At 50.2% G+C, this 16,038-nt stretch overlaps 2 protein-coding genes across 3 annotated transcripts in view; one reads left to right on the top strand and one right to left on the bottom strand.

Moving 5' to 3' along the window:
• ATP13A1 (ATPase 13A1) overlaps positions 1-6,963 on the bottom strand; it is a 30,395-nt gene extending 23,432 nt beyond the window's left edge. For both annotated transcript variants that reach the window (XM_077838636.1, XM_077838637.1), the window contains exons 1-4: positions 6,625-6,963; positions 1,394-1,483; positions 818-1,008; positions 352-424 (exon numbers count right to left, since the gene is read on the bottom strand). In XM_077838636.1, the coding sequence (XP_077694762.1) occupies positions 352-424; positions 818-1,008; positions 1,394-1,483; positions 6,625-6,933 (663 nt within the window). In that variant the 5' untranslated portion in view covers positions 6,934-6,963. The remainder of the gene's footprint in view (positions 1-351; positions 425-817; positions 1,009-1,393; positions 1,484-6,624) is intronic.
• A 110-nt stretch (positions 6,964-7,073) lies between these two features.
• Positions 7,074-9,226, top strand: CHCHD5 (coiled-coil-helix-coiled-coil-helix domain containing 5). The gene is made up of 4 exons (XM_077838642.1): positions 7,074-7,159; positions 7,242-7,382; positions 7,961-8,112; positions 8,788-9,226. Coding segments are annotated over exons 1-3 (294 nt in total). The 5' UTR covers positions 7,074-7,157; the 3' UTR covers position 8,112; positions 8,788-9,226.
• The last annotated feature ends 6,812 nt before the right edge of the window (positions 9,227-16,038 follow it).

The raw sequence follows: 16,038 nt of genomic DNA, 5'->3' as shown, positions 1-16,038 counted from the left end.
GGCAAACACCTCCTCGACGTGCTGCTCTGCTAATGCACTTCTACCTTGACTCAGAGGGCCAGAAGGGCATTCTCTAGCCTCGGTCTTTGGCCTCTCTGCTGAGGCTACCAAAGGTGACGGTTCATGCCAGCTATGATAGGAACTGGACTAGAATCCACCACACACTGGACAGTAATAACTTTCAGTTATGACTGACCAAAGATATGTCAGCCCCTAGCCCCCACAGCTGACACTGCAGTGTATGAATAGTGCACTTTTGGAAACAGCCAGCTGATTTCAGATTCCCAAACTAAGATTGGAGGGAATTCCCTTCTTTGCACCCTAGGGACAACAGTTACAGCTTTTGTTTACCTGAAAGACGAAGAAAGGGGCCGTGGCTCTCTCTTTAAAGAGTTCCAAAAACTCTGGCACCACCATTTCTGCCCTGGGAAAGAATAAAATCCTTTTTAATCTTGGTGTTCTGGCCTCACGGCACCATCCCAACCCGAAAGCTACTGCAGTCTCTGGAGTGTGAACGGGAGGTTTTGTTCCCCTTTGTCCCCTTCTCTTCATTTACTCTTAGATGTAAGGGATTTGAATCTGTAACCAGGGCCCTTTCTGTGGTAAAGCCCAGATTTGATGTTGTTGTAGGAATTAGCTATCTCCTTCCTCCGGGGGATTTAGCGCCCAAAAACTTGATAATCTAGAGCAAGGACATTCAACACCCACTGCCTGGAACCCCCCAGTCCCTGAAATCCTTGTTAGTGAACATTACCCATAGACAGTTTGATGCCTACCGCTTCTGGTAAGCCCAGCTCCACCCCCGCCCAACACTCACTTGTTTGTGCCGTATTTCTTCTCAGCCATTCGGATCTCTCTGTCCTCCTGGTAGCCTCGGGCATTCTGGTAATAGGAGAGGGGGTGCTCCACAGGGAAAGCCACAGGGAGAAACTGTTTCCTGTCATCGACCTCATAAGAATACTTAATTTTCTGAAACTCAAAGGAAAGGGCTTCCTGCCCATCTTCCCCCTGCAGGGATTATGCAGAAGGGAAGAGCATTTAGACTTTCACATCCAAGAGCCCTTACAGTAGGGCCACATCACTTCACATATACTACAGGGAACTGCAGTGGCTGGGAAAGCTGGATTAGATGGGACCAACTGGACATTTACATCTTTTGTTCCTAAACAACATTGTCTGTGAGACTACAAGTGTTAGTTACAAATGTTGCACTTTCTAAAACCTCTTATTCCCTGCATGTGACAGATATCAGCTGGCTTTCAGCCAAGCTCTAAAGTTTTAATTTAAATTAGCGACTTTGGAAAGGCAGTTTGGAGATGAGTATGTTTGCTGAGAAACAGCAGTTCCCAGGCAGCTGTCAGCTATTATAAAGAGCTGGAGTCTAAGTCTGTACCTGGTCTCGATGGAGTGGCACAAGCTCTGCAGATCCATTATTTGGGGTTGGCACAACTTTAGCTAATGTGGCTTTCCTAGGACTGGGTTCCTGAAAAACACAAAGCAAACATGCACTCTGTAAAGCAGGTCACAGACCCTAAAGGTCAGTGGAAGCCAGGAGGGGTCCATGTACAGTCATTATGAGACACTGAGCACCACTCAAACACAGAGAACATTCCTCTATTTTTACTGGCTTATCTGGACTTTTCATTGATATTTTAAAACCACACAGGAAAGACCAATACTTGCAATGAAAATTATCCTCATTCCTGACTCCCAATGAAAGACTGAGTTCCTAGAATTCTTTGGAGGGGGTGGGGCTGGGGAGGAGGATGGGGAGAGCAAGAGGAGGAATCAGGTGAACTTAGTCCAGCCAACATGCTGCAGAGGACAGAAAAGTGAATGGGAATAACTGCACGGCTTGAGATTCTGAATACAAAAACCATTAGCCACAAACTCTTCCCAGCCTAGCAATTGTTGACGGTCAGGTCACATCTCACTGGAAAGAAAGTTTCCCATAAATTTGATAAAGTCTCAGATTTGATCAACAAACTCAATGTCCCATTAACTTTGACATGATCAACACAGCTGCTCCTCAAACCGGGACCTCCACTTCTGAGTGCTCTAACGATGTCCAGTAAAAACCACAAGTATCGTCAGTGCAATCTCAACCCTTCCCTACATGCCTGGAGTTGCTGTCATCTGCACCTGGACCACTCTGTTGATGTACGCACACGCGCATTCTCTGTGACTGGGATGGATACATCTATGTCCTTGCAATATCAGATGCTGCTTTAAAACAAAGCACATGTGGGAAGTCACCCAACAAAAATGAAGAGCCTGTTCCCAGAGACCTACCATTGCCATTTTAACAAAAATCACAAGCCATGTTCAAACAATGTCAAATGATCTCCTTTCTACTCAAGGCTACTGAGCTAGATTAGTGCAAACATCATAGAATTCACTCAACTTCTTGGGGACTCTGGCATGGAGGAACAATAGGGAGCTGAGGATCGTTATGATGAGCTCTGAAGATTCTTGGTGATGGACAGCGGGGGAGACTGTTAAATTTAGACCCTTCATCATACAAGACTATTTGAAAGGATTCCCTTGTTAACTGTTTCCCGGTTTTGTCACCAATTTTTGAGTTTTGTGTTCAGACATAATGGAGAGAAAAGGCTGACTACAGGTTGTGGTGGTTGGGAAGATGTAATCAGATTGTATCTTCAGTTCCTTATGGGCATCGGACAGCTAAGTATTAGGAGAGAGACCTTTCTGACAGTGAGATGTATTAGGCCGCAGAATCTCCTAAAGGGAGTGATGGAAGCCCCCCTGTTGGGCAAACTAAGCAAAGGACTGGAGAACAACCCTGTCTGGCCCTGAGGATCAGGAAAGTGGAATAGATGGAAACCAACAGGGCTTTTCCATCTGCCATTATAATGAAGTCTCAACTGACATTTAGCAATATTGGGAGAGCCTGTGAATAGACAACACTTTTTACTATATACTCATGGAAAAAGGAAGATTCATTGCTTAGAAGAAAGGCTTACAAGTGCAACAAAAGCATCTAATAATAAACGGTAACGAACAAAAAAAGCTTTGAGATGCTACTTTCCACATTACAGCACGTTTCTGATTTTAATTATGAACACATCAGAAATAAGAACACTGTCCCCTGACATAAGGAAAATCTTATCAAACTTTGCCATGTCACAACTCAAACTCATGCTGACCAAAGGTTACCAGATTAATACCATGAATGGATGATTGTGACAGCCCACTCACATTACAATGAAACCACCAGAGCACACTCTACTTTTAGTTTCATTCTTGCAGCTCAATTCGCACTAGCAGGTTCTATGGATAAAGGGGATTTTCTTAATAAAAGGAATCAGAAGAAGCAACATTTTAACCCTTTTTTTCTTCACATTGTCCTCTGGATCCAGCTGCAGTTTAACCCAGACTTTAGTCTATTTAATCTGACGTTATCCCAGCATCTAAAAATAACATCCAAAACAACACAAAAGGGAAAGCACAAAGGGCAGAGAAATCTCATTGAGGAGTACTGCTGCAGCATGGCTGGGTGGGGGTCTTTAGTGACTAGTCAAAGGTGTATGCACCTTTGTTGGTCAAATCTTGCCCCTACCCTGGTGGTCACAACAGGAATGTTCCCGACAGCCTGTTCTCCAAGGCTTTGTCAGTTTAAGTTTTCCACATGATGTAGCTTCCACCCCAGCCCTGAAGAAACTAATCCACAGTCTAACAGATGTCAGAGCATTTTGCCAAATAATCTGCCTAGTTTTTCCTTTGCTCATTTTCATGCAATTACGTGCATGTAGGACCCCTTCAGCCACCCTGAAGAATTCCTGTTTCCTTGCTGTTTACATAATTAATTCCTGTAGCTCAAGGTTTGGATTTTTAACATTTATGATAAAGATAACTATATTTGCAATATATACAGCTAACAAGGCATTTGAATAACCACTGGGGATGCCAACTTTGGTTAGATGAATTCCTGGAGATTTCATCACCTGGTATAATCTTTAATTCCTGGAGACTCCAGGACAATCCTGAGGGTTGGCAACTCTAGTAACCACTGCCTGCAATCCAAAGCAGTAAGAAGTTGTCTAGTCAGTAACACTACCAGAACACCAGGAAAACACTAGGATATACATAGCCCACAGTGTTGGCAGCCAGCTCCAAGGGCTCATTTGCTTTGAGAACTCCTTGATTGTCTTAATAAATGCCCAGGATACAGCTGCAGACCTATGCCAACTACTCTGGAGACTAGTTAATGAAGCTGTACCAGATGTTTTTTGCCAAGACTATTTGCAGTTAGACATGCAACTACTCCTAAGAGGAAGCTATACAGACAGTTACAGAAATTGTCATGAAGTGAGGCAAACCAGCCAGCCCAGTTACCACAGTGCCTCGTGCTTCCCAGCAGCAGCTGGAACAATAAATATTGGCAAAGAAAGCAAAGCTGCACCCAGACCAGTTCAGTTGTTATAAAGCAACTTTTTTTGGTGCTAGAATAGTTATCACGCCTGCAAGCAGGACCAGCTCAGCCACACACACTTCTCCCCTACATGTCCCAAGTAAAAGCAGACCAGTTTGTCTAACCCAGGTTCAATGGAAAAATATTTCTGTACAAGAAAATGTTTCATAACCCCCACCCATAATCAGCCTCCCATTCTGTTTCACTTTCTGTCTAAAAGTGCACAGTGTTGCTATATGGCTATTAAACCACTGCCATGTCACAGCAAATGAGTTGTCCCTGTACACTCAGCTGCCACCTCACAAGTAGCTGCATTTCCACAGTATGGGAAGCAATCCTGCTGGATAGTTACTGATATCCATGGTGGCCTTTCAGAAATGATATCACTCATTATTGTTACTTTACACCTCTACAGCCTCTTCCATCCAGAAATTCTTCACACACAGCACCAGAATATTACAGCGCCCTCGGGGTTGGAAGTGGCAGACAGCTTATGGCTGGCAGGGGAAGAATCCAAGCTCAAGACATTTGAGCAGCCTCCTACTGTTATGTAGAAGGGCCAATGGACATTCCAATGTCCACACGGGACAGACGAGACCAAGAGGGGCAGGATATCACTCAGAGCCCCCCAGACAATGGGCAGATCCATTCCAGAGTAAGAAAACCAAAGGCAAGTGAGGAGGGAGGTAACGCTATGTAAGAACATAAGAACAGTCATTCTGGGTCAGACCAGTGATCCATCTAGCTCAGTATCCTGTTTTCCAGCAAAGGCCTATACCAGATACTTCAGAGGGAACAAACAGAACAGGGCAGTTATCAAATGATCCATGCCCTCCCATCTAATCCCATCTTCTGGCTGTCAGAGGTTTAGGGACACAAAGAGCATGGGGGTGATCATCTTGGCTAACAGCAATTGATGGACCAACCCTTTCATGAACTTACCTAAGTCTTTTTGGAACTCAGTTATACTTCTGAGCTTCACAGCATCCCCTGGGTTCCAGGTTCTCAACCTTTTCCTTTCTGACACTCCCCGCCCCCCTCCGCAACCTGCTATAAAAATTCCACAGCCCACCAGTGCCCCAACAACTGTTTTTCTCTTTTAAAACAGGGAATGGATCACTCTGGGGCACCTGGCATTGGCCACTGTCAGACGACAGGACACTGGGCTAGATGGACCTTTGGTCTGACCCAGTAGGGCCGTTCTTATGTTCTTAAATCCAGGACCTGCATTAGAGCAGTGGTCTCCAAAGTAGGGTACGCAAGACCATCCCTGGGGGTGCGCGGCAGGAGGAGTGGCGCCAGCCGGGCGCTCCCCCGCTTGGTCTTTGGCAGCAGCTCTTTATTCTTTTGCTTCCCTAGAGGTGGCTCTGGGGGTGCGCGATCCGAAAAGTCTGGAGACTGCTGCATTAGAGGATAACAAGTGCGGCCCCGGCCCGGGGCCCCCCACGCCGCAGCGGCCCCGGCCCGGGGCCCCCCACGCCGCAGCGGCCCCGGCCCGGGGCCCCCCACGCCGCAGCGGCCCCGGCCCGGGGCCCCCCACGCCGCAGCGGCCCCGGCCCGGGGCCCCCCACGCCGCAGCGGCCCCGGCCCGGGGCCCCCCACGCCGCAGCGGCCCCGGCCCGGGGCCCCCCACGCCGCAGCGGCCCCGGCCCGGGGCCCCCCACGCCGCAGCGGCCCCGGCCCGGGGCCCCCCACGCCGCAGCGGCCCCGGCCCGGGGCCCCCCACGCCGCAGCGGCCCCGGCCCGGGGCCCCCCACGCCGCAGCGGCCCCGGCCCGGGGCCCCCCACGCCGCAGCGGCCCCGGCCCGGGGCCCCCCACGCCGCAGCGGCCCCGGCCCGGGGCCCCCCACGCCGCAGCGGCCCCGGCCCGGGGCCCCCCACGCCGCAGCGGCCCCACAAAGCGAAGACGTTCGGCCCCCGGCCGCAGCCCGGCACAGCGGTGCTCGGGCTTTCTGCCCTGGGCCCCAGCGGGTCTAGGCCTGGCCCGGCCCGGCGGAACCCCTGAAACCTGCTCGCGGCCCCCCGGCCCTCGGTCGAGAGGCGCGGCGGCCCTGGGTCCGGCCCTGGTAGCGCCCCGCCGGGGCGGGGAGTTCCGCCCGCACTGGGCCCCGGGGCGGACGCACCGACGGAGCCTCACACGCGGCGACCTTTGACCCCAGCGAGCGCCCACTCGCGCCGACCCCGTGACTCACTCTGACGCAGGTGAGCGCGCAGTGCGCGTGCACAGACCACAGCCCCGAGAGCGCGGTGAGCAGCTGCGCGACCCCGATAGCGGCGAGCGCCAGCAGCGCGGCCTCGGGGGGGCCGCGGCCCGAGCCGGCCTCCTCCACCTCCCCCCAGGCGGCCCAGACCCGGGGCCCCCACAGCCACAGCCAGGCCGGGTACAGCCCGGCCACGAAAGGCAGGATGGTGCCGTGGAGGAGCCGGGGCCGCCGCCGGTACAGGGTGACCGCAGAGACCAGCTCGTCCGCGGGGCCTGGAGCCGGAGCGGCCACCGCCATCTTCCGGGAGCCCTCCTAGCAACGCGCCACTTCCGCTTCCGGGGCACAGCGCCCAGACGTCCAAACCGCGCGTGCGCAGCAACCTCGCCGGCGGGGGCGCGCATGCGCGGCGACCGGCCCGCGCCCGACTGCCTCTCGTGTCATGGCCACGGCTGGATTTTGGCGCATGCGGACTGGGACGGGCCGCGGGCGCGGCGTGTTCCGGGTGTGCTCTGCGCGGCAGCATGTGAGTGCGGGGCCGGGGCGGGATGGGAGCCGGAAGCGGGGGGTCCGGTCCGCTCCGGGCTGACTGTCCGGTCTCTCCCCAGGCAGGCCGCCCTGGAGGTGGCGGCGCGGCACTGCCGCGGCGAGATGGAGCAGTACGGGCGCTGCGTGGCCGCCAGCCCCGCCACCTGGCAGCAGGACTGTCACCAGCTCAAGCTCCGCATGGCCCGCTGCGCCTCCTCCCAGTGAGTGCAGCCCGGCCCGGCCCGGTTCCGGCGCCCCCCCCGCGGCCCCCCCCGCCCGGCCCGGTTCCGGCGGCCCCCCCCGCCCGGCCCGGTTCCGGCGCCTCCCCCGCGGCCCCCCCCGCCCGGCCCGGCTTCGGCTCCCCCCCCCCCCCGCCCGGCTCCGGCTCCCCGCCCCCGCGGCCCCCCCCCCCCCCGCCCGGCCCGGATCCGCCTCCCCCGCCCCGCGGGTCCCCCTCCCGGCGGGCTCCCGGCCCCCAGCCCCGCACAGGTGCCCCAAGAGCCTGCTCGCCCTATGGCGCAGCTGGGGAGCAGAGGGGCAGGGACTGTGGGGCACAGCAGGGTATTGAACCCGGTTCTCCGTAGGGTGATGCCAGCGTTGTAACCGCCAGGCCAGCCTGCTCACCCGCTGTGCAGCTAATCACCTGGGGGGCACGTTCCTGACTTCGCTACAGCTGCTTTGAATAGAGATTTAAACATGTTCTTTCTAGGTTTATTGCAGGGAGTATTTAGTCCCCTGTGACAGTCAGCAAAGCTCCCTGTGAGGACCTCAGTGTCTGCGTGTGCTTGCTTTGTTGCAGCCCGATTGTGCAGAAGATCCGCCACGACTGTGCTGAGCCCTTCGCTGCATTTGAACAGTGCTTGAAACAGAACCAGGCCTCCGTGATGAACTGCACGGAGCACGTCAACCAGTTCCTGATGTGCGCCGAGCAGGTGAAGCTGATGACTTAAGGTGAATGAAGGCTCAGCTGGAAACTTGAAATCCCATATTCATCTCCAGCACAGGCAGTCTCCCTGCTGGCTTCCCCATCTACCACCCTGCCAAAAGTGCCTCCCCTGCCCTAGAGATTCCTTCCGAGAGTGAGATTGGAGATCAGTGCTCATTCTTTACTTGACCTCTCTGCTGAGACTGACAGTAAGTGCCAATCGTAACAGTGGTTCTTGTGATAGTGACACTAGACCCCTAGAAGCCAGACTAACCAGCTAGCTTGTTTCACCTAGGTCTCCAAATGGGTATCAGAAGGTAATGACTTTGTCACTATGAGTTTGCGCTGACAGCCATGTGATGGAAAAACCCTGACACTGTTGCCAATCCCTTGAGCCATCTTGATTGTCGCCATGAGTTCATGACTTCACTCTGACTTTATGAACCAATCTGGAGCAGTGGGTTTGTGCAGTAATGTACATCAAGCTTTCAGCTTACATTGCTCCACTGAGCACTTTCTTTCAAAGGTTTTGTGCTTTGATGGAGCAGTATTAAAATAAAATCATCTTACTAAGTTTGTGGAAACCCCTAGAAAGCTGCAGAATTACTTCTCATCAGCTGTCTGTAAACGCTGTATCCTCAGCACTAGAGTTTCACGTATATGCATAACCACTGACTTTCATTCCTGCTGTCCTTCCACAGGGGACGCTGAGAACCTTCACCTTCAGGAATGAGACAAACTTTCCCAGCTGTGGAGCCTCATTCTAATGGTTCCTGGCAGAAAACACAGCATGGTACAAGTCCCCACACTCTGACTTCCCTCAGTTTCTGGTCACATGCACCTGAACAGTTGGATTCACAGCAGAACATCAGAATGTTTCCAATCTCTTGGCATTTGTCAGTATGCTGTTAGTGCTGCCTCTTGTCTCTGCCGGTCGCACAGCCCTGAACAGCACCATTAACTCATAAGCTACAGAAACTGTATTAAAGTGACCATAAAGACTCGACTCTGCACTGAGATTGAAGGTGGAAATTGGTCCTTAACTTGTCCTGTTTACTGTAACATGTATTCTTTCCTACTCCCTGCAATATTTAGGCACGGTATTTCTGTGCCCCAATAAAATAATTCTTAAAGACTAAAGAGCTGGCTCTGGCTTCCTCCAGTTGATATGGGGAGCTGTTGTGAGGGTCTGGCTGACAGCATTGAAATCCGGGTAATAACTGAAGAGAGAACATCAATCTGTTTAGGTCCCAAATTTGAACAGCCTCAAAACTATTCCTCACTCCCATTGCTGGTAAATGTTCCTGAAAGGCTATAGACTAGCATGTCCTATGCTCTGCTTTGGAGCCAGCAGAGGGAGCCTTGTCAACAGCAGAGCTGTAGGGCTCTCTCATAGCTAGCACTGCATGTGTTTGAAATGCTTTACAAAACCTGACCATTGTAGAAACGAGACAACAAACAAATTCCTAAATGCTGGGGGAACATTGATGTTCACCATATGGGGGAGGGGAAACAGGTGACGGGGAAAAAGAGGTTATTTCAAGGTGGCAAACAATGTAGGGGAATTAAAATGACACAAAACACAGTGGATTGTTCTTGTGAGAGGAATGAACAACAGGAGGTTTGGCCTTGTGAATCGTTTGAGTTCCTCACTCTGTAAAGAGAGCCATCCTGAGCATGCCTAAAGCAAGAAACACCATGTCTGCTGGCTAGGGCAAGAGTATGGGGAGTTAGGACTCCTGGGTTCAATTCCCAGCGCTTCTGCTGTTTTGATTTCCGTCCTTGGATGAGTCTCTGTGGTGTTGTGTAATGTGCTGTGTGTGAAACAGGGTTAAGTCCTGCCTCCCACCGGAAGTGTAAGGCTTAATTTGGGCTCTGAAGTTCTTTGAGATACTCAGAGGCCCTAGAGAAGGATAGCTCTGTTCCCTCTGATATGCTTATACAGATTTTGCACTGCATCCGTTTGGCTTCCTAACAACAGCTTCATGGCTGTGAGCACTAGAAATGTGAGAACTTAGCTTTGCCAGGCTGCTGGGGCTGCCCAACAAGTGAGACTGGTAAGGGGCCAGGAACCCAGGCAATGCAACCCTGCTCAGGGAAGTGAGCTCTATGCCTTGTACAGAAACAAGGATGTCAGATCACATGTTACTTGAGTCCAATATTCTAAATCCCACTGTAATTCTGTAGCATGCTTAAATTTGAGGCAGCCACCTTTCACACGGGCTCAGCAAGGACCAAGAGGTTTATCTGTAACCTGGTTCCCAACTATTTCATTCTCCCTGGCCAGGACACATTATTCCTTGTCCGCCTTTCAGCCAAGGCAGGTGGCCAGGTTCCTGCCTTTGAGCATGTGGTGTTCGGTGAACGTAATTCACCATCTTCCAATAGCCCAGCTTGGCAGAGATTCCCCTCTCCAGGGAGGTGGTGGCAGATTGAAGGTTGTCTGTTCCAGCTGGCTGATAATGCTGTTGTGCTGCTTGCTGTAACCCCGTTAGCTGCTGTCCTCTACCCCAGAGGTGGCTGCATTTCCATCGTGATGTGATTTGTGTGTGTGGGATCACTTATAACTAAGGGTATTTTAGAAATAAACTAGTCAGGGAGCATTTTTCTGCTTTCATCCCTTTAAAGCACTGTGAGCCGCTCAAAGGGGATCCAATTTGCTTAGTAACAAAGTGGTAGGAAAGTTGGGAGGGGAAGTGATGGCCACTCATCTTTGGAGTGAATTTAGAGAGAGACTGCAACTGCCTGTAGAGATGGAAAAATCTATTTTTAGCTGATCCCTTGGGATTATTTATAGCAGCTAGGGTCCCTTTAGTCATAAAAATCTGTAGTGGGAAGAGCTTTATTAAGGCCACTATTATGCAGGAACGAAGGTGCTTTACATGTTGTTGAAATTGTATTGAAATGTCAGGCTGTCAGCAGAAAAGCCATTTTTCATTATGCTTAGGGTGCACTGGGCCCCCTTTTAAGCCCAGCTACGTCTCCTGCTGCTCAGCAGCCTGAGCCACTCCATTATTACTTATTCCGAGTCTATTGCTTTAACCACCACGCTGCTAGGCATCTGTCCATGTCAGCTTGCAGCTGATCAGCTGAACCCTGACAACTGGTCACAAAGTCAACCAGTGACTGAGGAACAGGGAGGATAAAATGCAGGGGTTGCTGCCCCTTGCGCCCTGTGTGTTCAGGCTCTGACAATCAAGGTGAACCATGTCTTCTGAGGACATCGTTACAAGGCGGTGGTAGGCTTTGTTCTGAATGCAGAATATACGTCATGCACCTTTGGGTAGACTAGGATCATAAAGCCCTGTGTTGCAGGACTGAGGAAAGAACCTGCCCTCATGGGGCAGAATTGCGTAGGTGGCCAGCTTTTAAAAGCATTGCCTTCCTCTAAGTTATCAAGAATTACTGGAGGCAGATACCTGAACTAAATGAACCAGTGGCCTCCCCACATTTGGCAAATCCTCTGTGGAAAGGCAGGGGCAAATGGTCGTATAAATGAAGATCATTACCCACAGTCGATCTCCTTTCAAGTTGCACATGCACAGGAACCAGCTGGAGGGAGCGTGTGGCATTTTCTCACTCCTTTGCCCTGAAGGATTTTTTAGCTCTGTATAGGATTGCACAGCTGATTGGTTGTAGTTTTCGTCATCTGGCTCTGCAGCCGTGGGGTCTCAAATCTTTTCATAGAGTGAAGTATAGTTTTATAGAGGGTTTGTTTTTTTTCCATGGCCACCTCCTCTTCCCTTTGCAAACATGTGGGCCGTCTCCTCTGGCCTGGGATGGAATAAGATCAAGGTGCCAGCTACAGCAGTTGCTGGGATGGGGATGTAACATTAGCGAAGTACCAGTGGGCATCTGGTTTGGTTTAACGCAGAGTAGCCATTGGAAATAAAAAGGAGCCAGCACCATGGGACCAGCAAGTGCTCTGAAACATAAGATATTGGCTCCTGCAAGAGTCAGGGTTCTGGGTTACACAAGCGAGTGGTCTGATCTGGCAATGCAAATTCTATACTCTTACATCCAACTGCTGTTTTGGGGCGGTTCAGGTTGTTTAGCAATGCTTGGTACCCTTCCACAATGGTGAAAACTGAAACTACGGAGAACCCGAAAAGACATAGAACGAAACACAAACGTTAGAAATCCAGGAAATGCCCATCCTCATTTCCTGTGTCTTAGGACATGGAGAATCTATTGCATCAGGATGCTTAGAGCCAAAGACTGGCTGGACGCTAGTACAAACTGCATCCCAAGTCAAGAGAGAATAGACCCATACAAACAACTGCAGGAAGCTGTTAGAAGTTAGAGATGCACCAGCATTGGGCTGAGCCATGGAAAAGTCCGCGGGCAGTCAATCAAACCCATACATTCTGCTCCACTGCCATAGGCTGCAGAGAGGTTCAGCTAAATTAATCCCAAAGGGCCCAAATCAATAAGTGAGTAAGTCTGTGTTTTCCATGGTGGGAGCCTCACAAAAATGGATTTAGAGCCATCTCCTAGTGGATTGGCAATCTTCTTGTTCTCATAAACTTAAAACAGACCAGAAATAAATACTCAAACCCTGCAGAATCCACAGATTGGAGCCTAAAAAACTCCAAGTTCTAAGTTACTTCAGAACCTCTAGAACATTTCTGGCTGTCACAGACATTTGACACATTCTCACTCTGGGGGTTAATTCTATTGGGGTGTTCTCCCTTTAATTCACACACGACCCCTGTCTGCCCCTGCAATAACAGGCTTTTTTGGAGGCCGCACCACTGAGGGCAGAAATGGAAGCTTTATTTCAAATCACTTCATCTTCCAGCATGGACATTCCTTTCCTCTGCCCAATAACGATCTCTCAACTACGTTTCTGCATTTTGGTTTTCTCCCCTTTCACTTGTTCTGGATTCTTGTTTCTAGCCAAGAGGCCGTGTTGGCTGATAAGTGTAACAGGGGCCTGGGCGTCAGGACTCCTGCGTTCTCTTTCCAGCTCAACCAATGATTTGCTGTGTGACCTTGGGACTAGTCACTTCACCTTTCTTTGCCTCTTTTTCCTCATCTCTGAAACACATAACACCTGTTTTGCCAGGGAGTAATGAGGGTTAGCTAATTAATGCACATAAAGGTCTTTGAGGTCCACAAAAGAGAGAAAGCCAAAGATCATTTAGTTCAGTTAATTCTTTGCTGTTTTTTCTCGGTTTTCTTTTGATTTAGAACCCTCTGAATATGAAATTAAGTGTGCTGGGAGTCTTGCAGCCTGGTACTTTAACTTCTGTTGAAGTCAAGTTTCCTTTCAAGTGGAACTTTAAAACCAACAAGGTGAATTACACATGAGCCTAGAATGAGGAACTAACAAAAACATCCCTTTAATTTTTCATCCAGAAAATGCTCTAATTTTACACTCTGTTTCTCTTATTTAAAAGAGCCATAAATCAGCATGTTCCTTTGGTGTCGGCAGTCACGGTGGGAGATTTAGTACTGCTGGCAGGTCCAGGGCTGACCTGGGCAGTGGCAGAGGGTAGAGAGCTGTGCAGAACCACATTCCATTCACACACACTGTTGCTTTACTTGGCTCTCATCCAGCTGACATCAAGTCGCTGCTAAGCATGAAAGAGGCTGCATGGACAGGGGAGCACCCTTGTCTTCTGGTCAACCATCCTCTTTAAAGTGTTTAGCTAGACATACAGAAAAGAAACACATCTGAGCATAAGACTGGGAGTTGGGAACTCCTAGGTCTTAATCCCAGCAAAGACATTGGTATGCTGGAGCCCTGGGAAAGGCTAACAGCCTCCTTCCCTGAAAAAAAAAAACACATATTTGTCTTCTGACATCTAGAAGTGAAGGGCCATCAGACTGAATGGTGGTTTCCAGCCTGCATCCCTTACAGAAAAGGGAGGCAGTGCAGGGTGATGGCTACTGCACATGGTGTTAGTATTCTCTGGGTTCTAGTCCTAGCTCTGCAGTGGACTGTGCTGGGGCCTGAGGAATGTGTCTTAACCTCTCTGTGGCCCTGTCTCCCCACACGTACAATGGGGTAACACTTCCCTACTTCCCATGATTGTTCTGAGCCTTAATTCTTTAACGTCTGTCAAAGGCTTTGAGAAGCAAAGTGTTACTGCTTCATAGAGAAACAGCATGGCATCAGGCACCTATCAGTGACAGTCCATGCCACAAAACAAACCAACGTCAACTTACTGGTACTCAGCAATGCCACACGTGTGGAGCCATGCTAGCCCCCCGTGTCACAAATACCAGAGCAGATGAACAGGAAGGAACAGCCTAGGAAGATGACAGCAAACAAACCAAGAAAGCAGAGGCCTGGGGCATATCAATAAGAGAACCCAGCAGTTCTGATCCAGTCAGAAGCTTTTGGACAACCCAGAGCCACGCAGTCCGGCGACCTGATTGTCCATTAGGTGGGAGTCACGCACCAGGAAAAGCCACCGTTTACCAATCCGGGCGATTCAGGGCCAGCTCGGAGGGCACAAAGTGATCAATGACATTGGTCAGCAGAGGGGGCGAGAGTTCACACTCAGGATATCCTGGGATCTTCTCACACACACAGTTACGCCTCCTGCCCCTTCACATTTACAACAGCTGCTGCCCACTGGCACTGATGTCAGCCGGCCCTTTGTCTCAGCTCCAAGCCCCTTGTCATTCCTTGGTGGCAAGAGCTGAGGGTTGCTGCTGCAAAACGCATTGGGACGAACTGCAGCCCTTGGGAGCCGCAGAAACTACCTGGCAACGCTGATGATACTAAGAGCATCTCTGTCCTTCAGAATGATGCTGAGATCAGAGAAGCAACAGGACTTTGCTTGGCAAATATGCTAGTTTTTCAGACTATAAGGACTTCAGCTGTTGGTTTGGTGCCTACGGGCTGACTAGCCACTTCTTGATTCAACACAAGTTCAGACTATGCCAGAGTGAAGTTCTGCTAGTTCTCCTAATTGGGGTCAGTCTAACTGGCTGTGATCCCCTCCTTCAGTTCTTGCAAGTGAATCTCAACATTGGTTCTGAAGCTCAGGTCACTGTCATCTTAGACTCCCCAGCACTAGTGGTCCAGCACCTAGGATAGTTCTTCACATCATTTACCAGTGTCGTATTTGTTCGTATGGGGAATTCAGTTTCTCTTGCAGCTAACTGTAACTGACTCTTGGTGTTGTATTTGCTGGTTCTTTATCAAAGTAAGAACAGCTGTTAGCACTAGTTCCTCACTTCTTGCTCCAGGGTGTCTGACCCCAGGGAAAGATGGGGTTCTGATTAAATGTCCCTCTGAAGAACTCAGGCCAAATCCCCATGGGATTGCACAGCAAGTAGCTAGATGGACAGACTTAGATCTAATCTAAGCAGAGTGAAGGTACAGACAGTTTGTCTGTCTTTGCTTAGGCAAACTTTAGACTTCAGCTTTAAGTTCGTTTTTATTTCCAAATGTACATGCAAAAACACTGGCACATTACAGCACTGGATCACAATGGGAGCAAAGGTAGGATTTCAGGGGTGAAGCTGCCTCCAGCGCTTGGAGGAAACATATCAATTTGCACATGGTTCACTGAAACATTCTCTTCAAACTTAATCTAAACTGAGACCATTTCTAGTGCAAAAGCTACTGAAAGAAAGAAAGAAACAGCGCTGGGAGTTTTCAGTCTCACTTCTTATGGGCGGAGAGACACACAACAGAGGTGGGAATGGACAGAGTGCAGCAACTCAGGCTGGAAGGAGCAGGGAAAAACTGCTTCCACAGAACTTGCCTGTGGGGATGGAGGTAACTCACAAATTGCCAGTTCCCCCAGGAGAGGACACTCCCCTTAAATGAAACATCAAAATGTCTGTAAACTATTTACACAACTGCCTGAAAGGCAAAAATCATCCAATACTGATGACCTTGGGAGGATCCAGATAAAAAGTATCATTTTGTAAACAAAGAGGCAAGGGGACTGCCCGTGGATGAATGGCACATTTACACAACTGTATTA

Source organism: Eretmochelys imbricata, chromosome 20, assembly GCF_965152235.1.
Source record: "Eretmochelys imbricata isolate rEreImb1 chromosome 20, rEreImb1.hap1, whole genome shotgun sequence".
NCBI classification, from domain to species: Eukaryota; Metazoa; Chordata; order Testudines; family Cheloniidae; genus Eretmochelys; species Eretmochelys imbricata.
The sequence above is the reverse complement of the archived record's forward strand: the minus strand, read 5'-3'. Positions and strand labels throughout refer to the sequence as shown.

Bases quoted from the DNA above. Each gene is read 5' to 3' on its own strand.
- CHCHD5 (XM_077838642.1), top strand. The intron at 7,383-7,960 runs GTGAGTGCAGCC...GCTTTGTTGCAG, and splicing joins GCCCGCTGCGCCTCCTCCCA to CCCGATTGTGCAGAAGATCC.